The following is a 24,436-nucleotide window of genomic DNA, read 5'->3' on the forward strand; positions in this document are numbered from 1 at the left end:
GTATGTTCATCTATATTTAGAACTAGCAGAAATCTGTAAGTAACGTAACGAACCATAGACAAATAACCAGTGAATAAACTGTTATGTTGTATGTTCCTACGCAGTTTGATAAAGCATGGAATTTGATTTGAGTAATTTCCCAGCAAACATGCTTCTTTGGGGCCCATGTGGGGCCATTGCGGGCAGCCCACTGTGGGCCCAGATACCGGCGTGAAATGCGGGGCACGTGTGGGCCCCACACTATGGTTCCAGTGCGGGGCCCTAGTGGGACAGCCCAAAGTGTGGGCTGACTGTGGGCTGGCCCACACTATGCAGAGTGGGCCCCTGTTGGGGCCAGAAGTGGGCCCACAGCAAGCCCCTTAGGGGCCCGTGTGGGGCCATTGCGGGCAGCCCACTGTGGGCCCAGATACCGGCGTGAAATGCGGGGCACGTGTGGGTCCCGCACTATGGGACCCAGGTGGGGCGCCAGTGGGACAGCCCAATGTGTGGGCTGACTGGGCTGGCCCACACTAAGCAGAGCAAAACTAACCATTTGTGGGCCCACAGCAAGCCCACACTGTGGGCAAAGTGTGGGAATACTGTGGGTACACTGGGAAAAGAGTGGGCATACTGTGAACAATGCACAGATGTGTAAGAACATACCTTTGGCTTTAACAAACAACAAGATTAGTTTGGTTCTACTTTGCATTTGCCACAACACACACAAAACAAGTTCACTTGTTGAAAGAATACATTGAAAGTCATATGTTTCATTGTTTCATTTAATTTATTCACATTTATGTAAAAAAATATATATACACATACACACACAATACATTACCATTCAAAAGTTCAGTAATATTTTTAAAATGCTTTGGAAAAAAGTTCTTTCTGCTCATCAATGCTGCATTTATTTGATTAAAAAAAAAAACATTAAAAAAGAGTAATATTCTGAAATAATATTAATTTAAAATAACTGCAGGGCTCGACATTAATGCTTGTCTAGGACAAGTGGATTTTTTGAAGTGGCAAGTGAAAGAGAATTGTACTTGCCCGACTGGACAAGCAGCCTGATAAAAATGGCAATAACAAAAAATAACTAGGGAATCACCAAAAACATGAGAATTGTTCTGGATTCATTTAGTGTAAAAGGTGACTGATAGTAAAAAATTATATAATATATAATGTACTGACGGTAACAAGGTTGTGCTGTTGAGACTCACACAGCCTCTCGAGGACAAATCGCAACAAATATGCCCAGCTCACTCAAAGAAACTCAGTTTTAGGGTTAGTTCACCCCAAAATGAAAATTCTGTCATTAATTACTCACCCTCATGTCGTTCCACACCCGTAAGACCTTCGTTTATCTTCGGAACACAAGTTAAAATATTTTTGATAAAATCCAATGGCTCATGAGGCCTGCACTAAGAGCAAGTTAACTTAGACTTTCAAATGCCCAGAAAGGTAACTGTTCCTAAAAACATTTTTAAAACAGTTCATGTGACTACAATTGTTCAACCTTAATGTTATGAAGTGACAAGAATACTTTTTGTGCACCAAAAAGACTAAATAACAAGCATGTATCATACGATCCCAAACTGCCAAAGTCACATGATTTCAGTAAACAAGGCTTCATTGCATCATAAGTGTTTCAAGATTTCAATGGTACAAGTGACTTTGGCAGTTTGATACCCGCTCTGTCTGAACGACTGATTCGAAACAAAAGATGCATAAAGCTTCAAAGCTTCATGAAGCAGTGTTTAGTTCAGTGACGAGTGCTAGATATTGTTGTATAAAGTCGTTATATTGTTTTTTTTGGCACACAAGTATTCTCTTCGCTTCATAACATTAAGGTTGAACAATTGTAGTCACATGAACTGTTTTAAATATGCTTTTAGTAACAGTTACCTTTCTGGCTCCTCATGAGCCATTGGAGTTTATCAAAAATATCTTGTGTTCTGAAGACGAACGAAGGTCTTACGTGTGTGGAACGACATGAGGAGACATTTTTGGGTGAACTAACATGACCAAGAGTGCTGAATTCCATCACAATTGAAAATGTGACACTGATTTCATTTCATTGTTTGAATTAATGACTCAATGACTCACTCATTAAGAGTTACCTGCCGCCACCTACTGGCAGTTTAGTTTAATGTTTAAAAGTATCATTCTTTCCAACATTATGAAGCTGCAGACTCGGAGCCTGCATCTACAGTCCCGCACCCAGAGTCCCGCATTCTCAGTCCCCTCGTTTTTCGAGACAGCGCCTACTGCTGTTCGGAAGATCGTATAACACCCTTATCCAAATGCCATTGAAAACATTGTAGGATGCAATATTTCGGTCTCTTTTTATTTAGTTATCCAAATAAATATTTGCGTTCCCTGCTTAATGCATGTGCCAAAAAAACTCGTGTTCTCAAACTAACAAATTACCCAGTAGTTATTTTTTGAGCGTGGGTGTAATTGAAAGAAAATTACTGATGTAAGGGATACAATTACAGATTGTCTTCTTCTGAAAATCTTCTGAAAAATATTATGCGATATTATATTGCTACAATGTTTTTTTTTTTTTAATTCAAATTCAAATTTTTCATTCAGGTCAACCTATAATGGTCTAATTAACATTATACCATGCTAACATTACAAAACCTGATTTTTGATATTTTGAATGTGAAGCAAAACTCAAATAAGAATAGACAAAACACCAATAATAAACAATTCTGTACTTTATTTAACGATCACCGCCATCTTGCTGTAAACAGGACAAATCAAAGAAAAATGCAAGAAAGAATTATGTTAGTGACTTTACTTTTCGTCTTCAATTGCATAAAAAAAAAACTCCTCATTTATAAGTCGCTTTGGATCAAAGCAACTGCTAAATGAATAAATGTAAAATGTAATGTAAATGCATAAGGTAAAAGAATTACTTTCTGGTAGGTGAATGTTGCTTCTTTTCTCATTCGTTTTGCAATCACCCTGTCAAATTCCTCAACTTCACTAAAAAAAAAAGATGAATGCCATTGTCAAAAATATTGTGTAATAATAAATAATATTTTTTTTATGCAAATGCAAATTACAAGCATACCTAGGGTGATAAGTAGGGCCACGGAGGAACACCTCCTCAGCCTCCAGCCAGGATAATGCCTGCAGCTCACAAAGGCCATGAATGATGGCCTGTCCATATAAATAAATACATTAATTAATGTATAAAACATTGCATATATGGCAATAATCAAAACAATCCAATTGACAAACATGTTCGGGCTTACCTCAGGAAAAAGAAAACTACAAATGAACTCCACTTCATCTGTGAAGTTCAGTTGAGTTTTAGAATTATGCAGCAGAGCTTTGAGGTGTTCAAAAAGAATGGCACACTGCTGCTCATTGTCCATGTATACTGGCACACGTGGCTTTAGGGGGAACCACTTTGATGGTTTCCCATTGAGAACATCCTGCGGGGCAAACAAAAAGTGTTGTTTTATATATACACAAGCCATCAATGAATAATTGGCCTAACCACTAAAAATATAGCTAAGAGCATATTGGATAATCAATTGACAATGTTGAAGTTGACAATGATCTCAGCCCTGGGTGAGTCATTTAGGAATCCTAAACTTTAAATGGTGAAAAAGGACCATTTCAGTACCACTAAATGCTGCTCTGTTCCCTTTGAAGTCACAATGCAGTCCACCAGTGCTTCTTCGGTTCTTGTCCGATCTTGGACTGCTTGGACGTGCTGTGGGACATCATGTGTGGTGCTTCTGCTTCTTTTTAGCCTATACAGAGGTTGAGTTTTTGCCTCTAATAAGCATTTTGCCTCGTCTGTCCAATAGGCAAACCTGCGCCCATAGCTTGCAAAAAATAATAATAAAAAAAAATTATAGGATTAATTAAAGGGGGAAAAAAATTAATTGTTGAATTGTCTCTTAAGGGTGTTTTGTTACTCATGCTAAATAAAATGTTGCATTGACAAAATATTCAAGTGATATGACAGTTTTAACTCATATATGGGAAGATTTTACCAAAATGTACAATACTTTTTGACATACCCATCAATTTGAAATCGTTCCATTAGCACAAGGCACCACCATTTTCTAATCATGGGCATGTCAACCTGAAAAAAAATGCCCAGTTAAAGGTCATACCGTTTTCTACTTTTACCAAATAAACTTAAACATAAATGATAATAAATAAAATAAACATAAATGTCCTTTTATTAACTTACCTCCTGGAAATCGAACTCGATGTCACAGACCATTGAGAGGGTGTACTGAAATACAGGAGACAAGCTGTTGTTAACACGGTTCACTAGACCTTACTTATAAACAAATTAAAGACCCTACCATCAGCACAAAAACACCACAGTCATTCCCTCTTGTCTGACGTGGCAAAGCCTATGATTGAGAAAAGGAGAAAAAGTCAGTTTAGAAATTAATAATAGATAAAAGGTACGGATGCAAAATCATTTTTGCAGTAGAATTATCACCGAAAAATCCTTTCCAGTCATTTCTGTCCAGATCCCTGGATCAATTTGGTTGGCAATTTGTCTGTAGAAAAAAAACATGAATATGATTGATCAAATTTAAATGACAGCACATCTGTAACCTGAGAACAGACACACCATGCAAAAAAGGCTAAATGAACATAGCCAAAACATGCAAGAAATGGCTAGGAGAACATAGCCAAAAATTAGAGTTAAGGCAATAAAACATGGCCTTTAAACTTTGAACAAAGCTAATTGTATAGTAGAACAAAAGCTAGAAATGGCTAAAGGAACATAGCCAAAATTAGAGCCTGAAACTGCATGTCTAAATTCATAGATGGACCTAAAAATTGCTCTGTATTCCTCATCTCCAAAGCCAGATTCGTGCTCTGTGTATTGAGAGTCTAAAAAGACTATCTTCCTTCGAAGTGGCCTCATAATCTATAATGTGTTAAGGTGTAAAAAGATTTCATTTTAAAGTTCTTGGAAGAAGCAATGATGATTAGTTTAGTTTTAGAAACACACCAATTACACTGTAATCAACATATCTATGAGACATTCAATATCTAGTGGGAAATAATTCCTTACACAGACAATGTAGTGGTCAGGGCCATTAGCTTTTGTCCATGCTGGGAAGACTAGCAAGTCTTTCATATCTGCATCCTCCTAAAATTCATTTTAGAAATTATGAAATTTTTGAAATAAGAATTTATGCCTTTTTATAGTTTTTACCTCCCACTCACTATATACACTCACCGGTAATGTTGTAACAATGTTTGAGGTTTCCTTCCAAGTAGGAACAACATAAAAGTTCTCTATGTATATATCTTTGCCCTATGGAAAAAGAAAGCAAGCAAAAATGTAGGTTGATTCAGACACATATACAGGTCCTTCTCAAAAAATTAGCATATTGTGATAAAGTTCATTATTTTCCATAATGTAATGATAAAAATTTAACTTTCATATATTTTAGATTCATTGCACACCAACTGAAATATTTCAGGTCTTTTATTGTTTTAATACTGATGATTTTGGCATACAGCCAATTCCTATCTCAAAAAAATAGCATATTTCATCCGACCAATAAAAGAAAAGTGTTTTTAATACAAAAAAAGTCAACCTTCAAGTAATTATGTTCAGTTATGCACTCAATACTTGGTCGGGAATCCTTTTGCAGAAATGACTGCTTCAATGCGGCGTGGCATGGAGGCAATCAGCCTGTGGCACTGCTGAGGTGTTATGGAGGCCCAGGATGCTTCGATAGCGGCCTTAAGCTCATCCAGAGTGTTGGGTCTTGCGTCTCTCAACTTTCTCTTCACAATATCCCACAGATTCTCTATGGGGTTCAGGTCAGGAGAGTTGGCAGGCCAATTGAGCACAGTAATACCATGGTCAGTAAACCATTTACCAGTGGTTTTGGCACTGTGAGCAGGTGCCAGGTCGTGCTGAAAAACGAAATCTTCATCTCCATAAAGCTTTTCAGCAGATGGAAGCATGAAGTGCTCCAAAATCTCCTGATAGCTAGCTGCATTGACCCTGCCCTTGATAAAACACAGTGGACCAACACCAGCAGCTGACATGGCACCCCAGACCATCACTGACTGTGGGTACTTGACACTGGACTTCAGGCATTTTGGCATTTCCTTCTCCCCAGTCTTCCTCCAGACTCTGGCACCTTGATTTCCGAATGACATGCAAAACTGAGCAACAGTCCAGTGCTGCTTCTCTGTAGCCCAGGTCAGGCGCTTCTGCCGCTGTTTCTGGTTCAAAAGTGGCTTGACCTGGGGAATGCGGCACCTGTAGCCCATTTCCTGCACACGCCTGTGCACGGTGGCTCTGGATGTTTCTACTCCAGACTCAGTCCACTGCTTCCGCAGGTCCCCCAAGGTCTGGAATCGGTCCTTCACCACAATCTTCCTCAGGGTCCGGTCACCTCTTCTCGTTGTGCAGCGTTTTTTGCCACACTTTTTCCTTCCCACAGACTTCCCACTGAGGTGCCTTGATACAGCACTCTGGGAACAGCCTATTCGTTCAGAAATTTCTTTCTGTGTCTTACCCTCTCGCTTGAGGGTGTCAATGATGGCCTTCTGGTCGGCAGTCTTACCCATGATTGCGGTTTTGAGTAATGAACCAGGCTGGGAGTTTTTAAAAGCCTCAGGAATCTTTTGCAGGTGTTTAGAGTTAATTAGTTGATTCAGATGATTAGGTTAATAGCTCGTTTAGAGAACCTTTTCATGATATGCTAATTTTTTGAGATAGGAATTTTGGGTTTTCATGAGCTGTATGCCAAAATCATCAGTATTAAAACAATAAAAGACCTGAAATATTTCAGTTGGTGTGCAATGAATCTAAAATATATGAAAGTTTAATTTTTATCATTACATTATGGAAAATAATGAACTTTATCACAATATGCTAATTTTTTGAGAAGGACCTGTATACTCTTTGACAGTTTACATTGTAATATTTTATATACATACAATATTCCGAGCCATTTCAATAATAAGCTGCATGCAGGCATTTCCAATCTGCAATAAATAATTAGTCACTCGTTAGTGAATGTGTAAATACAAATATAGCTTTCCAAATGCAGACTGCTTACGTGGGAATCCATATCTCTCAGCAAACCCAAGCTCCAAAACTCCTCTCTAATGAGACACAATTTCCCCTCCTTGACAATAATTTCAGCTCCAGGCCGATGGACATCCAGCACGTAATCAAGCTATAAAAAATGGTTAAATAGTCAAACAATAGTGCTCGACTACAAATGCGTGCATATTAAATTTCAACAATAATAATTTTACCAGTTTTTCTTGCACTGGATGCCAGTCCCTTTCCCATGGCTTTACTGGTGAAAAATATTCCAACAGGGTTGTTGGTCCCAAAGCAGCAGCTTCTGGTGATGCAGTCTCACTCACTGCAGGGATGGCAATGGTTGCTGGTGTTGCTGAGGGTTTTAAAATGGTGTCTGGCACTGCTACTGAAAGTAAGGTGAAAAAAAACAACCAAGCTTAGAAATCATAAACTTTGTGTATGCTCTAAATTTCTAAGTTAGTGTGCCTGTTTGCACTTAGTGAGCAAGTAATTTGTGTAGCTCCACTTGAGGGAGGGGACTGGACACAACAATTTACTTACCTACTGACACATCCATGGTTTCCTCAGATGTTATATGTTCTACAAAAACATAAATCAGATCAGTCCAATGAGTAATAAAGTGTTACATTCATAACAAAGGTGCAAAAGTACAGTGAAAAATGACCCAAAACAGCCTGCCTGTGGACATTCATTAGAATGTTTGCCTGAAACTCCTTTTTCATGTGGTCAAGTCGTTCTTCATTTTTGCGAATATTGTAATGGTGAATTATGTTTCGCATGAGGAACACGTGAGTCGACAGCAAAGCCATGTTTAGGAAGTAGTTGTTTTTTTTTAGTTTTGCAAATAACTGTTCCACGACTTGGCTGTTAACTTTTCCAGCCAGTTGCGGGACCAGGCGAAGCTTCCGCAGTGAATCTCGAGCGTCCTTTGTGTTGTCCTCATGGAACCGGTCATACAGAACATAATGTTCTGCTGAACCAGTAATAGGGTGGCCATTAGTGTCAGGATTTTTCTTTTTGCACGTCAGCCAGGGTAGTGACACCTTTACGTTTCCAGCTTTGGCTTTCACAATGTTTTCTGCTGTTGGGTCCATTAACCTCCCTTCAAATGGTGAGAAGGGTATTGTTTGTGGTTGTCTTAGGTTAGTGTGGGTTGACAGTCCACGTGCAAAGTCGTAGATGACAATGTTCGGCATATGCTTCCATGAAAGAAGCATGTCTGCAAAATCCCGTGGGCTCTCTGCTCGGATGTTGCATTTCAAACTGTAGACAATGCCACACGGACACATAATCACAGCCCAACCACCTAAAACGCAAATACAGAAAAGAAAAGCAGATTTTTAGAAACGGCAATCCTTTGTATACTCATGCAAGACCTAATCATGTTATCAATGTCACATTGTATATTTTAGAGCTACTGCTATTACTGTTCTCATTTGCAATATTGAGGTTTACCTGAGGCAGCCCAAATTTTCTCAAAAACTTTGTCATATGCCTCTCGTGACTTCATTTCTTGTGAAAGTCTTAAAAGGAGGTCAGTTCGAGATCCAGTGGCATCCAAACCACACTCTCTGCATAAATTTCTAATCACCTGCACCTATTAAAGGAAATGTGTGTCAGTGAATCCCTTAACCCTTAATAGGACAACAACATAAAATAATGGCAACACTGAAAAGAGATTTTACCTTCTGTTTGCAGAGCTCATCTCTCAGACGATCCTCTGAGACAGTTATCTCAGAGACCTCTGCTGCTTTTGCTGGACGGATCTTTTCAAATTCTGTGTTAAGAACACAGTTTGAGCGGCGTGTTTTTCTCCCTATCCAGGGTGCCCAAAAGTGAAAACTTGGAGGAACACTGAATTGTAAGGACTTAGCCTATTTATTAGCTCAATTTAATTGTTACAGGGAATAAGAATTGAATCAACTGTAAATGATTCACTGTAAATGATTCAGAATTAATATTTAACACTTCATCAATTATTCGTCCAGCGAAAATTGAGGTTAGAGTATTTTACCAATTCTGGATAAAATATTATTCTGCGGCCAACAGTAACAATATTTTATTATGATTATTGTTATTATTGTAATTATTATATTATAAGCAAGAGGTAACTTGATCTTTGAGTTTAAGACAGTAATTTGATACACAGCACAAGAAACTCGTATATGTGAAAATCAAAACAAGATTTATTGACTACTTCTAATGATTACAGGAAACTAAGGCTAAACACACACACACACACACACATACATACATTCACACGTTCGCGGAGTTGATGAGTTATGAAAAGTCCCAAGTTCAGTGCTAACTTAACTCATAACCTGAGGAAAATCACAAAAGCAGAGCTTTGGCTTGATTCTTTAGGTTTAAAGGCGTTTCACCAGTTTCCAGCAAGAGAGAGAGAAGTTTGCTTGTACCTGCGTTTGCTGTGACAGCTGAGGTAATCGGGTTGTTCCGTGACTCGTGTACAGCGGAATCCCGTTCTGGATTGGCTGTCTTTCAGGTGACGTCTTCTCGGGAAAGCCCTGTGGGTTGCGCGGAAGCTTTGAAGGATGCTGCTGGCTGGTGTGGTGCGCTGTTCTGAGCGTCTGGCTTGAGCGGCTCTCTTCTTGGGAGACTTTGGTCAGATATTTCACAGAGGGTTGCGGAGTCTGGATGTGACGGCTGTCGAATGATCAGCGGCGCAGCTCGTGGTTGAAATCGGGTGTTAGATGGAAAATCAGCCCCGTTCAATCAGTTATCAATGACCCATGCGACTTTTCCGCCGTGGTCAAAGTAGCGGTGTTTCGGCTACCGGCTTCTGACCGATTTCGACCGATTTCTGACCGACTTCTGGCTTCCAGCTTCTGACTTCCAGCTTCTGACATTAGCTTGTTCGGACAGCATAGTTTTAAGGGAGCGATCCTCCAATGAGACGTTGCTACGGAGATTAGACACGCCTCGTCTATTGTCTATTGATCACCTCGCGTGATATCTGCCGAACATTCTCCTGTTTTATTAACAACAATATAAAGTTTCTTAATATTTTCCTGATACTGAATTTCAATGTTTCATTCACACAGAATTACACAGAATTATAAATTCTGCATTTAGAACTCAAACATGACACACTTCTTACACACATATTACTAGACTGACCTAATTAAAACAATGATTACAATAATGCATTTGAAGAAAATCCACATATTGAATACATTGAATAGACATGTTAGTAATTACATCATGGCATGTATTATTCTGTATATAGTTAATACTTTAAGTAATCGACAATTGTCCCTTTTGAGATTCAAGATTGAGTCCTTAAGCATAGTTTAAACTTTGACCGGAGTCACGAGTGACCGGGTCACGATGGACGGTCAACACAAGGGAGGTATTGATAGGACAGATTCGTCTTTAAATCCGTTGATGGGTATTTTCCTGTTCCGTCCGATAATACAAGAGGGTTTTGTGAGAGAATCAATAGATTTAATGTGATCAAATCCACGTGATGGGTTCTGATTAGTTTATTGCTGATGAGCTAAGAAGTCCTTTAGACAGAGTCCTTTGTTAAAAGAAGTCACGTCCTCACTTTTGTTAAGGCTAGGCGTTTCCTGTCAGGAAATGGATCTTTTGGACCAAAATGAAGCTTTGTTCAATCATGTTGTTCATTGATAAAGTCATTGGTAGGTTCTGTCGAGCAATGCCCTACAGAATGGATTGTTTTTTTGACCTTTGGGAAACAAAACATGTTAGTATATCGTAGAAATCAGCATTTTACCTTTTGTCTTATCTTATTAACTACAAATCTACATTAGGTGTAACATTTATTAATCGCTGGTAGATTTGCTTTCTTACTTGAAACAAATCCACGGGCAATTCTTTCCTCTGTCAGTGCCTTCCAAAACTGTTCTGAATCCACATCTCCATTAAAATCTTCTGGAGGTTGTGCAAGGTCACTCACTAAAAGAAACGAAGAAATTTGAATAAACCATGGTCTACCTTTGTGCAATCAGTAAACAAAGGGTTTTTTACCTGACAGATGAAAAGATGCCTTCTTGTGAAGGTCCATTATGACCACAGGCGGATGGTCACCACAGGTCACACAAGAATACTGATATTCATGGTTTGTTAGAGCTTCAAAATGAAGATAACCATGAAAAACTGTATCGGCTGAGGGGAACTGGACACCTGTAGTTAACTCCAAATACTCAACTATTCTGCTGACAGCAGTGTGGACCTATGATACAGAAACTGCACAATTAATTACTACTATTCATTGAAATAATAATAAAAACAGACAAATTAAAGAATAAAGAAAAAATATAAGCATCACCTGCAACAGGTTTCTAATAGTGAGGCAGAGAGGTAGATCAAGAAGGACATGGTCATTGAAATTGTGTAGACCTTCGCTCCACTCTTGGTACCGGTACAGTACTCCACACTGAGGACAGTATTTGTAGTATGTAGAAATATCTGCAGACACAAAAGGTGTAAAAACAAGAGTGGTTCAGTTCAAAACGCAACATTATCAGAAGTACAAAATCATAACCATAAAAATAAATAAATAATCCACCTTGGACAATTCCTGTGGTTGTAAGAATTTTAGCCTTTTGAGTAATGCAGATCGGGTCACTGAGGACCATGCGGTTTGGGCAGTGGTAGCACAATGTCTCCTCAGGAATTAGGTGTCGTGGAAATTCCTTATCCACCGAAGAAAGTCTCAAATGGTTGGGAATAGTAGAAGGTATCTTCTTGTTCATTAAGATGTATTGTACCATGCCTTGTATTGTTGGAGCATCCTTTGGTGGGTAAGTGATTTCACCCACATGAGTTCCATCACTTTCCTCCATTGCGGTCACCTGAAACTCCTCAGTGCTCCTTTCAGTGCTCCGGACCTTCCGAAAGAGTTCTGCATTGGTTTGGAATAAGTGCCATTTTGCGACGTATTTATGTGTGCATGATCTCTGTGTTTTTGCACAAGGACAGTGCCATGAATTTTTTTTTTGTATCATAAGACACCATTACTCTGCCTAGTCTGCTGTAATATGAAATAGTTGGCTCATGAACTGATATAAATTTTTTAGATGGAGGGGCTCCAATCTTTGACAGAACTGAAAGTGGTGCATTATTTTCTTTGGCTAGGGTTTGACGATCAACACACAGTTTAATTTTCTCCTTCCCAAACCACTTGCTTTTCACCATTTCTTTAAGACTATCTTCTCTGAGTGAGGGCGAGGTTAAAAAGGTTTTGCAGTATGAAACTGACCGGAGATGTACACACTGGTATGACTGCAGTCCACTTCTCCATGCCAACTCCATATTAGCTTGGCACTCACTTAATTCACAAGAAACATGATGTTGTTCCCCCCATATTTTAATTTGAACATGGAGTGGAGTAGAAGCCCCATGAATACTTTTGTGGACTAAATACAGTCCATTCTGGGGATCTATGCATTCACTTTTGAGATGGGATGAGGATGAAATGTCCATCATTTTTGCTGTGTGTCTTCGTTCAATGTGCCTTTTTAAATTTTTTTTGTAAAATGTCAAATGACATTTGGGGCATTTCTGCAATACTTTTGGACCCACACGGATGCCAGTTCCCTTTCAGTCGGTCACGTTCGACGTACGTCAGTAGTGACCGACGAATTGGGATATCGCTTAGAGAGCCCTATCAGCTTCGTGTAAACTAAAACAAGCCAATGGAATTGGCGTGCGATATTTGCATAATGCGCACCGCCCCCGACAGGTGTATATAAATAGGAAGCAGATGCAATCGCACTCTGTCTTTCGCTTCGGAGCCATTCAGTGGTGTCCTGTTTAAGAAGACTGTTTTGTGTGAATTAAACTGCCTCGAAGAGGATTCACAGCAAGCCGTGTGTGCCGGTGTAACGGTGCTACAGCGAGGTCGCGAGCTCCCGAGGATCCGAGCTATAGCTCTCAACTGCTGTTTTCACAGCACACGCCTAAGAGTGAAGTGTGTTGCGATTTGGGCCGGTTCCTCGGTGTGTCCAGGAAGTGGTGTACCTGGCACATCGCGTCACTCCCTGTGTGCTTCGGCACGAGCGAGTTGACTGTTTCCCCTTCTAAAAGAGCTTTACAGACGAACCCTGACAGTATGTCATTTCGTCTGTGCGTTAATGGGTGCGGTCGTTCCCTGGTCCCTGCTGATGGGCACAATCGTTGCATCTCGTGTTTGGGCATTCAGCACGCTGAAGCAGCTTTTGTGGATGGTTCATGTTCCCATTGCGGGAACATGACTATCGCGGTGCTGAGGTCAAGACTCTCCTTCCTGAAGTCTCAGGAAGCGGGGGTCCCCTCCCCTGTGCCCCGTTCGACCGTTTTTTCCGGCCCGGCCCGGAATGACGGTTCGGCGGTGTATAGGAAGGGTGACCTGAGGATTACGGTCAGGGCTTCCCCGCCGAGCGGAAACGCTCCTCGGGCCCCTGCCGCCTCATCAGCACCGCAACCCATCGTGCCACCGTTGGTTTCGGACTGTCCAGCCGTTACCTTTGGTGTGCTGGCGGCGGATCGGATGTCGACCGCTGCATCGGAAGGTGAGCCTGAGTCCTCGGGGGAGGAAGATCCGGACGCGCTGCCGCCCGGGAAGGTAGCGTTGCCCGAATCGGATCCCGAGCTCACGGCTGTGCTCTCCCGGGCCGCCTTGTGCGTCGGGCTTGAGTGGAACCCTCCACCCTGTCCCGGCCCATCTCGGTTGGACGATTGGTACTTGGGGGGGGGGTTGCGCTGGTCAAACCCAGCGTCCCACCCCAATGCCTTTCTTTCCGGAAGTACATGATGAGGTGACCAGGTCTTGGCAAGCTCCGTATAGGGCTCGTACAGGGCCTGGTCCCTCGTCCGCCTTTACCTCCCTGGACGGCGGGGAAGCCAGGGGATACGTCAGGATCCCGCCAGTCGAGCGGTCTGTTGCGATGCAGTTGTGTCCAACGGCCGCTGGCTGCCGCGGTGAGCCGCGTCTCCCGTCCCGGGCCTGTAAATTCTCAGCTGGTCTGACTGAGAGGGCTTACAGTGCCTGTGGGCAGGCTGCCTCCGCCCTGCACGCGATGGCCCTTTTGCAGGTTTACCAGGCAAAAGCGCTGTCGGAGTTGCCCCAGGAAGGTCCTGACCAACAGCTGCTTGGGGAGCTGCGCGCTGCCACTGACCTTGCCCTCCGGGCAACGAAGGTGACAGCGCGTTCTGTTGGACAGGCGATGTCTACTTTGGTAGTCCAGCAACGCCACCTCTGGCTGGCCTTGGCAGACATGAGGGAGACCGACAAACATCGGTTCCTGGATTCCCCCGTGTCTCCGGTCGGCCTTTTCGGCGACGCGGTGGAGAGCTGTGCCCAACAGTTCTCCGCTGCACAGAAGCAGGCTGAGGCTATCAGACAGGTCATGCCACGGCGGTCCGCTGCTGCCTCCACCCAGCCGCCCGCGGCTCAGCCTCAGCCCGCTCGTCGCCGAGGGCGCCCGCCTGCGTCTTCCTCCGCCCCTGCTAAGTCGGCAAAACAGCAGCCTACACCAGCCAAACAGCAGGGTGCCGGTCGCGGACGTGGTGCCCAGCCCGTCTCTGCTAAGCCAGGTGGCAAGCGGTCGGGGAAAACTCGGCCCTGAGACGGGCGACCTGGAGCGGAAGGTTCCTGCCCTTCGGGAGAGTATTCCATCGGCTCTCCCACCCCCGGAGGAGGGCCGGGGGGATTTTGTGGCGTCTGTCCATCTACCGCCGCTGGCTCTCCGGAGTCCAGCGGTACCCACTTTGCCACAAAAAGAGCAGTTTCCTCAAACTCCAGGTCACAAGAGGGCGCGTTTGCCAGTGTGCCAGGCCTCGCCTCGCCACTCGCAACCCCCTCCCATTCCGCCAGTAGGCGGCAGTGTGGTGGCGCAGACCGCGTCCCGTGCGCCATCTCCCATTCGCACTGCTGCCTCGCAGAGTCCGACCTCACTCCGGGCCGCTCCCATGCCGTCCGAGTCGGGTCCCTCTCTGCCTTGCTGCCCCACCCCCGGTGCATCTGTGGTGCCTTTGGTCCCGCTGGCTCGGAGTCTGGAGGCGTGGATCACGCTTCCCAGCCCGTCCCGCTGCTCATTCGCTCAGACTCGGCTATGCGATTCAGTTCGCCCGGCGTCCCCCGGTTTTCAGGGGTGTCCACTTCACTCAGGTGTCGTTGGACAGTGCACCTGTTCTCCGGGCGGAGATTGCTGTCCTCCTGGCGAAGGATGCAATCGAGCCGGTCCCTCCAGCCGATATGAAGTCGGGGTTCTACAGCCCCTACTTCATTGTACCAAAAAAGGGCGGTGGGCTACGGCCAATCCTGGATCTGCGCGTCCTGAACCGGTATCTTCACAAGATGCCGTTCAAGATGCTCACGCAGAAACGCATTTTCGAATGCGTCCGTCCCCGGGATTGGTTTGCAGCAATAGACCTGAAGGACGCGTACTTTCATGTCTCGATTCTGCCTCGACACAGACCCTTCCTCCGGTTTGCGTTCGAGGGTCGGGCATATCAGTACAAAGTCCTACCCTTCGGGCTGGCCCTGTCACCCCGCGTCTTTACGAAGGTTGCGGAGGCGGCCATTGTTCCCCTCAAGGAACAGGGCGTTCGTATTCTCAACTATCTCGACGACTGGCTGATCCTGGCCAGCTCGCGAGAGCAGTTGTGCGAACACAGGGACATGGTTTTAGCTCACCTCAGCCGGTTGGGTCTTCGGGTCAACTGGGACAAGAGCAAACTCGCCCCCGGGCAGAGGATCTCTTATCTCGGTCTCGAGCTAGACTCGGTTGCACGGACTGCGCGTCTCACCGAGGCGCGTGTCCAGTCGGTGTTGAACTGCCTGAGTTCACTCAAGCGCAGGACAGCGGTTCCACTGAAAGATTTTCAGAGGCTCCTGGGGCATATGGCATCTGCAGCCGCGGTCACGCCGCTCGGATTGCTTCATATGAGACCGCTTCAACACTGGCTCCGCGGCCGGGTCCCGAGATGGGCGTGGCAGTGCGGCACGCTCCGTGTCCCCGTGACACCGAGCTGCCGTCGCACCCTTGTCCGGTGGTCGGACCCTTCGTTCCTGCGGGCCGGAGTACCCCTCGAACAAGTGTCCAGGCACGCTGTGGTCTCCACAGATGCCTCTGCCACGGGATGGGGGGCCACGTACACGTACAGGTCTTTGGACGGGGCCTCAGGCATGCATATCATTGCCTCGAGTTGCAGCGGTTCGTCTTGCGCTGGCCCGCTTCAAGAAGCTGTTGTCAGGCAAGCACGTTCTAGTCCCACTGCGGCCGTTGCGTACATCAACCATCAGGGTGGTCTACGCTCCCGTCGCATGTCGCAACTCGCCCGCCATCTCTTGTTGTGGAGTCAGAAGTATCTGAGGTCCCTTCGGGCCACTCATGTCCCAGGTGTGCTCAACCGTGCAGCCGACGAGCTGTCACGGCAGCCTCCACTTGCGGGCGAGTGGCGGCTCCACCCTCAGGCGGTCCAGCTGATTTGGCAGCATTTCGGCGAGGCCCAGGTAGACCTGTTTGCCTCCCCGGAAACTGCCCACTGCCAGTGGTTTTATTCCCTGACCGGCGGCACGCTCGGCACGGATGCCCTGGCACACAGCTGGCCCCTGAGTCTGCGCAAATATGCGTTTCCCCCAGTGAGCCTTCTCGCACAACTCCTGTGCAAGGTCAGGGAGGACGGGGAGCAGGTTCTGTTAGTGGCTCCGTATTGGCCCACTCGGACCTGGTTCTCAGACCTCATTCTCCTCGCGACAGCCCCTCCCTGGCCTGATTCCTCTGAGGAAGGACCTCCTGACTCAGAGACGGGGCACCCTGTGGCACCCGCGTCCCGATCTATGGAACCTCCACGTGTGGTCCCTGGACGGGATGCGGAGGTTCTGAGTGATCTCCCGCAAGCGGTCGTAGACACCATCACTTCCGCTAGAGCTCCTTCCACTAGGAGTCTCTATGCGTTGAAGTGGAACCTGTTCGTCGAATGGTGCGCCTCTCGCCGAGAGGACCCCCGATCATGTTCGGTCGGATCCGTGCTTTCCTTCCTGCAAGAAGGGTTGGAGCGAAGGCTGTCTCCCTCCACCCTGAAGGTGTATGTTGCCGCTATCGCCGCACATCACCACGCAGTTGAGGGTAAGTCCCTGGGGAAACACGATCTGATCGTCAGATTCCTGAGGGGAGCGAGGAGATTAAATCCTCCTCGCCCTTCCTCCGTACCCTCTTGGGATTTGACCCTGGTTCTCACAGCTCTCCGGGGTCATCCCTTTGAGCCTTTGCAATCAGTCGATCTGAAACTAATGTCTCTTAAGACGGTTCTTCTGGTTGCATTGGCTTCCCTGAAGAGGGTAGGGGATCTGCATGCATTTTCGGTCGACGAAACGTGCCTAGAATTCGGGCCCGGTGATTCTCACGTCATCCTGAGACCCCGGCCTGGATACGTGCCCAAGGTTCCTACCACTCCCTTCAGAGATCAGGTAGTGAACCTGCAAGCGCTGCCCTCGGAGGAGGCAGACCCAGCCCTAGCTTTGCTCTGTCCCGTCCGCGCTCTGCGCGTTTACGTGGATAGAACGCGAAGCTTCAGGACCTCAGATCAGCTCTTTCATCTGTTACGGAGGCCAGCAGAAGGGAAAGGCTGTCTCCAAGCAGAGGATGGCCCACTGGATAGTGGATGCCATCGCCTTGGCGTATGAATCCCAGGGCGTGCCTTGCCCGCTCGGGTTGAGAGCCCACTCCACCAGAGGGGTGGCCTCTTCCTGGGCGCTGGCTCATGGCGCCTCGCTGACAGATATCTGTAGAGCTGCGGGCTGGGCGACACCAAACACGTTCGCTAGGTTTTATAGCCTACGTGTAGAGCCGGTATCTTCACGTGTACTCGCATCCACTAGTCGGTAGACGTGTTGTACCCACTCTAAGTGTCGGCTTGCAATGCCATTCCCGCCACTGGCCGGATACGTGCATACTTCACTCCAGTCGTGTTCCCCGCTTGGCGAACCCTGTCGAGCTCCTCCGCCTCCCCCTTCGGCTCGGACATTGCGGAGTGTCTGATGCCAGGCCTACATCCGTCGCTGACGCTGTCTGTTGGCTGGGGCCCATATGTCGTGACCCCTCTACGTGAGCGGTCCCATATGTGTAATTGTCCACGGTTTAAAACTCCCTACGGGCCGAGTCCGTGTCTTTCCCTTAGCAGAGCCAGCTCTGCTGTCACCTGTCAGATGAGTCTCCCCCTAACCAGGTGGAGCCATCCCAGGGACTCCATATGCGTACTGCCCCCCGGGCCAGTCCATATGTGTATTCCCACGTAAACTCCTCCCCCATTGGGTAGGTAGTGGTCTCCGCAGCGTCCCTTACGGGTTCGCTTCCCCAGTGTAGTCTAGTTTACTTAGTGGGTAGTGGTTAGACAGCAGTAGACTCTCTCGGTGTAAGCTCGCCCCCTTCACCGTCAGCCGGTGCTATGGGCGGCTGAGCTTGCGCTGGGCACTGGAAGGGGTTTCGTAACTGTGGCGCTTTAGTTGGGATCCCAATTCGTCGGTCACTACTGACGTACGTCGAACGTGACCGACTGAAAGGGAACGTCTCGGTTACGTATGTAACCCTCGTTCCCTGAAGGAGGGAACGGAGACGTACGTCCCGTCGCCACAGTTTCTGTACCCTCGCTGTAGCGCGGACACCAGTTGTCTCCTCAGCGAAAAACAGAGTGCGATTGCATCTGCTTCCTATTTATATACACCTGTCGGGGGCGGTGCGCATTATGCAAATATCGCACGCCAATTCCATTGGCTTGTTTTAGTTTACACGAAGCTGATAGGGCTCTCTAAGCGATATCCCAATTCGTCGGTCACTACTGACGTACGTCTCCGTTCCCTCCTTCAGGGAACGAGGGTTACATACGTAACCGAGACGTTTTTGTGACTGGCCTGACAGTGGCAGAGGTGGTTGGCACAGAAGTGGCAGCAATGTCTGTGGCAGATGGCGCAGCAGTGGGAGGCACAGAGATGGTAGCCACAGTGCTGGGCGGCATAACAGTAGGTGGCACAATGATAGATGGCACAGAAGTGGCAGCGATGGCTGTGGCAGCGATGGCTGTGGCAGATGGCGCAGCAGTGGGAGGCACAGAGAAGGTAGCTACAGTGCTGGGCGGCACAGAGATGGCAGAAAAGGGCGGCATAACAGTAGGTGGCACAATGATAGATGGCACAGAGGTGGCAGCGATGGCTGTGGTAGCTGGAACAGCAATGGCAGTAGCTTGTTTAACAGCAGTTGCCACAGCAGTGGGCGTGATGTTACAGGCATCAGTGGCACTTGCTCTCTTAACGCTCTTACATTTGCAGGATCCTAAATGTGTGATGAAATCTGGCTTTCTTAAAATTGTGGACTGACAGTACAAGCAATGATAATGTTGCTGGGTTCGGCAGGGGCGACCACATCGATGTATGGTGTACCCTGTAATACAACAGCATACGATTGCACTACGGTCACACACAGTCTTATGATCTTTCAAAAAGCAAAAAAAAAGAAGATGTTTGCAAACGTTACCTTCATGTTTTACTGCTCTGTTGAAGTGTCCCTTAACATGTTTCTGAACTTTGGACAACTTTGTCGGTTTGAAATATATAGGGGCACAGAATGGGCAGTGAAAATTACTGCAGCATTTATTACACTTCTGTATTTCTGGAAGTGAATTCCCCTTTTGAATTGTTATATCCATCTTTAAAAAAAGAGAGAGAGTCAAACTCAAATTCAAAATTTAAGACCACCCCACAGAACCCATTCAGTCAAATTTCAATCAATACAAACCCCAAAAAAGGCCAAATGACACATTCTAGCTCACATGTTAATACCATAGACAGGTTAATACATAGTGAAGGCATAGTAAATTTGATTATTAGGCAATTGTATGAGTTGTAAATGGCTGGCAACAACTTACTTCATATCACAGTTAAATTAATATTGATCCATTTTAATACTTACGTTTTATAAGAATTAATTTAAGTAGTCTACATAAATTATATAAAGTAAAATAATTACTCCGGAATTAATTAATTCAAATTATAGTTTTAGGAGAAAAGGTCCGATAATTAAAAAAAGGTAAAACGGTAAATCTGATTAAATAATTAATTATGGCATTGATATTAACACACTTAATGTGTTTAATTGGTCTACTTTAATGTCAACTAATTTTAATAAAATTTTTCAATGGCTTGTCAACAAAAAGTCCAAGGTTAAAGGCTAACGTTAGCTATCAAAATATTTTCAGGGGGGAAAAGGCGAAAAAACATACATTAACGGCTCAAATTTTGTTACAAACTATCTTTACAAATATTAAATAGACTATTCATATGTTGGCATATCGATGAGCTATAAAGTAGTTTGATTAAAAAAGAAATCATTGAATAAAATTGACGATACTCACGTTTCGGTTCTTCACATGTTTATCCATGCGTTTATCCGATCCAATTTGATAGGAGGCGCTGTCTCGAAAAACAAGGGGACCGAGAATGCGGGACTCTGGGTGCGGGACTGTAGATGCAGGCTCCGAGTCTGCAGCTTCATACTACTCATTCTTTCTGACATTTTTTATTATCTAATCTCACAACATTTTTAAATGCAGTTGTAATTTTTCAGTGTAAATTATTTAATTTGACTAGTAACCAGTGTCTTATTACAATTATTTAATTTATTGATCAGATTTAAGAATTTAAAATGAAAGATGAAGCATTTATTTAATAATGGGGAAAATGCCCTTTATAAAGGTAAAAATATCATAAATATGCAGATTTATACATGTCACAGCCGGCCTTAACACTGATGCTGCAGAATAAATTGTATTTACAACAAAGTTTGTGAATGACCGATTTACTCGTCACAGGAAAAGGCTTAATGTCGAGCCCTGAACTGTTTTAATATATTTTACAAAGAAAAATTTTCCTGTGATGTTAAAACTTAATATTCAGCAGCCTGCATCTAGTTGTCAGTGTCACATGATCATTCAGAAATCATTCATTTGTGGATGGAGATGAGTGATCAATCCCCTCTCGGGTACCAGTAGATCTTTGCCTGATCTCCAGTCTTCTGGTTCTTCTGCTCCTTCCACCATCCCAGTCTCTTGCATTATGGAGCCATGATTTAACAGGAGTTTCCACTTCGGAAGCTGTGGCCGGGCCGCTTTTTGTGCGCTTTTTTATCTAAAGTGAGAAAAAAATAACAATTGAAACATTAATTTAAAAAACAAAAAACAAAACACGAAGTTTTGTATACATTACATTTGTGTTTTCCCAAGGGTTAGGACATTTCCAACCCAGGGAACAATCTTATGAGAACATCTAAATGCACTTTGACTGGAGAATCCTGAGAATAATTTGAGTTCCTGAAAAATAGTTCCAGGTGTTGTTTATTAATATTAAAAACAATTTTAGACTGTTGTTGAGAGAGAAAGATACAGAGAGTGAACAAATTGAGGGCATGATGAACTGAGAGCATGAGAACAATTTACTAAAATTGTCAACACGATGTAAAAAATTGATAAAAAATTGTTTGCTACTCACCCTCGTGTCATTCCAAACCTGCATGATTTCTTCTGTGGAAGATGATATTTTGAAAACTGACCATGTTTTTGTCAATACAATAAAAAGTCAATGGGATCCAATGCAGTTTACATTGTATGGACAAAACAGATGAAACATTCTTCAAAATATCTTCTTTTGAATTCCCCAGAAAAAAGGGTAACACTTTAGAATAATGGTCATTAGTTAACATTAGTTAATGTATTAACTAACATGAACTAACCATGAGCAGTTCATTTGTTACTGTATTTGTTCATTTTTGTTAACGTTAGTTAATAAAAATACAGCTGTTCATGGTTTGTTCATGTTAGTTCACGGTGCATTAACTAATGTTAACAAGATTTTAATAATGTATTAGTAAATGTTGAAATTAACATTAACAAAGATTAATAAATGCTTTATAAGTGCAGTTCATTATTAGGTCATGTTAACTAATGTAGTTAACTAATGTTAACTAATGACCATTATTCTAAAGTGTTACCAAAAGTAAGTAATACAAGTTTGGAACAACATGAAGAACTATACCTTTTAATGTAAGAAATCATTGATGACTTTAACTTTCAGCATGAATATGTAATTTTTATTAAAATAAATGCAAATACTGAGAATGTGTCTGACAGTCAAAAATGTACTTACACAGCAAAAGATGAAGTGACCTGTGCCTGAGCGCCTCTCCTTGGGTTTATTTAGCTGTGGTTAACAAAATCACAAAGCAGAAAAAGAGAGAAAGAACTATTGAATAAATCTATACAAATTAAAATGTACTGTATTCATTTTTCATCAGTGATTATTGACTAATCAGCATGTCAGGAGTTCTCAGCTCTGGTCCTCGAAGTGCACTGTCTTGCACAGTTTATGTCCACACCTGATCGATCTCACCACATGTGACTTTCTAGTCAGTAAACCAAAATAGCTCGATTGGCTTGTTCAGGTGTGTTGGACCAGGGTTGGTGCTAAAGTCTGCAGGATAGTGGTCCTCGAGGCCCAGAGCTGAGATCACCTGCGATATGTTCTGAACATGACAATTCAGAGATCCAGAATGACTGCTAGATCGATCACTTACGACAGTGGTGTCCAGTCCTGGTCATGGAGGACCAACGTCCTGCAGAGTGTAGCTCAAACCGTCCTGTAGTTCCTGGTCATCCTGAAGACCTGTAGTCAGGAATCAGGACTAGATGGCAAAGAATACTGAAAAGAGAGAGGACAAACAACATTTCAATGTACATATTCATGAATAAAAGATTTAAACTGGCTTCATACCAATGACATCTGAGAATGTGACACATGGCACCACTGTACTGTCAGATACAGTGATACCCAAAAGATTAACAGATAACAAGCAAAATGTTCATGAAAGTACAGTTATTTGGTGCAATCAACAATACAAAAACTGAGAATGTGTCAGACAGTGAGTCGAATACTTACAGAGCAGAACCAATGATCTCTTTACACACAATGAAAAGGAGAAAAAGAAACAAGAATTAATATTTCAGTTAAATATTGCTCTGTATGGATGAACGTGCTGATGAAATAGGCCTATACATTCAAGAGAAATTATACATCAATATTTAATGTGAATATAACTGAATTAAAAATTTTAGGCCGTGAAATTATATCTTTTCATAATTAATTAATTACAGATGGTTGATTTCATTTGAAATACACAGGCCAATGACTTATCTCTCCCTGCGTCTCAATCAGCTCATCAGCTCCCTAGCTCATGAATCAGTATTTCATTAAAGTGAATGAGGCCGACTCCCTGATCAGTGCCCTAACTACTGAACTAGGGAGCTGATTGAGACACGCTCTCTCTCTCTCTCTCTCTCCCCCTCTCTCTCCCCGTGCACGTGCCAACTTGCGCGTGAGGCAAAGCGTTCAATTTGTTATTTTTAGGTCACATTAACATGATAGCAATATAAAAATACAAAGCACATGTATATAAATAAATATGGTTTGCTGTCTGAACTGTCAGCGCACAGGGTTTATCGCTGTATGAACGGTTATAAAATCATATGTAACGAGTTTTAATGTAGGCCTTGTTTACGTCGCTATTTTAACTATAAAACGGACATGACTGACTCATTTATGCCTAACTCGGTTGTAGTTCGCTAACATAGCAACAGGAGAACAATAATAAATCAAATTAACACCAAAATGGATGTAAAACAATTCAAGGCATTGAATTTATGCAGTTTTAAAGTACATATATAAAGTATAGATTACCAGAAAATGGGCTAGTCAACCGTTATAACCGTTAGTCATTTAAACGGCAGCATATGTTACAATCAGATTAAAACACTAAAAATTGGTGTAATTTAATTTTAGTCAATAAATTCATTAGCATTTTCATCTGTTACACTAATTTTAAAAGAAATCTCAGAAATTACCATTTAAAAAAAGCTTATAATTTAAAAAGCTTACCTGTTTGAAGCAGAACTGGGCGGTGCAGTCGAATCCGGAATGACTCAATAGCGATGCAGTTCCAGCAGTCTCATTGGTTAGAATTAATCACGTGATGACGCCATCTTCCGTATAGAGTGCCTCAGGGATGACGCGTTTTTGTAGGCAAAACCCGGAAGCGAGTTAGCATTTTAGGACTTCCGGTTCCAACGCCGTAAAGTCTATGGGTTTTTTGAATGGGTTTTTGCTAAATCGCCTGAAATAAGGTCTGTGGTTAACAAAGCCTCTAAATATTTTCATGTTTTGATCTATGACATAAAACACACCAGTTATAACCCACTTGTGATTTTTTGAACTTTTACTGTGTCTTAAAATCGGCGGTTGCTAACAAGTTGCTAAAAGGGACTACTTCCTTTGGCGGGGACTTTAGACGTCATCATTAAAAACGGGACATT

General features: G+C 43.7%; 2 protein-coding genes and 1 long non-coding RNA gene across 4 annotated transcripts; all 3 read right to left on the reverse strand.

The window, feature by feature from the left end:
• Window positions 1-4,195: 4,195 nt before the first annotated feature.
• On the reverse strand, window positions 4,196-7,613 carry LOC125247932. The gene is made up of 8 exons (XM_048159483.1): window positions 7,598-7,613; window positions 7,267-7,442; window positions 7,065-7,184; window positions 6,943-6,990; window positions 5,219-5,296; window positions 5,051-5,128; window positions 4,323-4,373; window positions 4,196-4,249 (listed from the first exon to the last, which is right to left on the reverse strand). The coding sequence occupies exons 1-8, from the start codon at window positions 7,611-7,613 to the stop codon at window positions 4,196-4,198; spliced, it is 621 nt and encodes a 206-aa protein (XP_048015440.1).
• A 14-nt stretch (window positions 7,614-7,627) lies between these two features.
• On the reverse strand, window positions 7,628-11,886 carry LOC125247933. The gene is made up of 8 exons (XM_048159484.1): window positions 11,610-11,886; window positions 11,370-11,509; window positions 11,069-11,273; window positions 10,884-10,996; window positions 8,743-8,931; window positions 8,513-8,654; window positions 7,762-8,363; window positions 7,628-7,636 (listed from the first exon to the last, which is right to left on the reverse strand). The coding sequence occupies exons 1-8, from the start codon at window positions 11,884-11,886 to the stop codon at window positions 7,628-7,630; spliced, it is 1,677 nt and encodes a 558-aa protein (XP_048015441.1).
• Window positions 11,887-21,056: 9,170 nt separating this feature from the next.
• Window positions 21,057-24,046, reverse strand: LOC125247171. 2 transcript variants are annotated; one of them, XR_007180028.1, is made up of 5 exons: window positions 24,003-24,046; window positions 23,007-23,023; window positions 22,645-22,769; window positions 22,218-22,271; window positions 21,057-21,203 (listed from the first exon to the last, which is right to left on the reverse strand). It is a non-coding gene; the product is annotated as an uncharacterized LOC125247171 (long non-coding RNA). The 2 variants fall into 2 exon arrangements; XR_007180029.1 differs by lacking the exon at window positions 22,218-22,271.
• Between the last annotated feature and the right edge of the window lie 390 nt (window positions 24,047-24,436).

This window comes from Megalobrama amblycephala, linkage group LG15 (genome assembly GCF_018812025.1).
Source record: "Megalobrama amblycephala isolate DHTTF-2021 linkage group LG15, ASM1881202v1, whole genome shotgun sequence".
Taxonomy (NCBI): domain Eukaryota; kingdom Metazoa; phylum Chordata; class Actinopteri; order Cypriniformes; family Xenocyprididae; genus Megalobrama; species Megalobrama amblycephala.

What these genes read in the sequence shown, in the direction of transcription:
- LOC125247932 (XM_048159483.1), bottom strand. An exon ending in TTGAAATGGCTCGGAATATT is followed by an intron (nt 5,297 to 6,942) that starts GTATGTATATAA and finishes CTTTTTCCATAG; the next exon opens with GGCAAAGATATATACATAGA. An exon ending in GTGGTGTTTTTGTGCTGATG is followed by an intron (nt 4,250 to 4,322) that starts GTAGGGTCTTTA and finishes CCTGTATTTCAG; the next exon opens with TACACCCTCTCAATGGTCTG.
- LOC125247933 (XM_048159484.1), bottom strand. Translation starts at nt 11,886, where the DNA reads ATGGAGGAAAGTGATGGAACTCATGTGGGTGAAATCACTTACCCACCA. An exon ending in ATGAGCTCTGCAAACAGAAG is followed by an intron (nt 8,655 to 8,742) that starts GTAAAATCTCTT and finishes TTCCTTTAATAG; the next exon opens with GTGCAGGTGATTAGAAATTT. An exon ending in GAAAATTTGGGCTGCCTCAG is followed by an intron (nt 8,364 to 8,512) that starts GTAAACCTCAAT and finishes TTTGCGTTTTAG; the next exon opens with GTGGTTGGGCTGTGATTATG.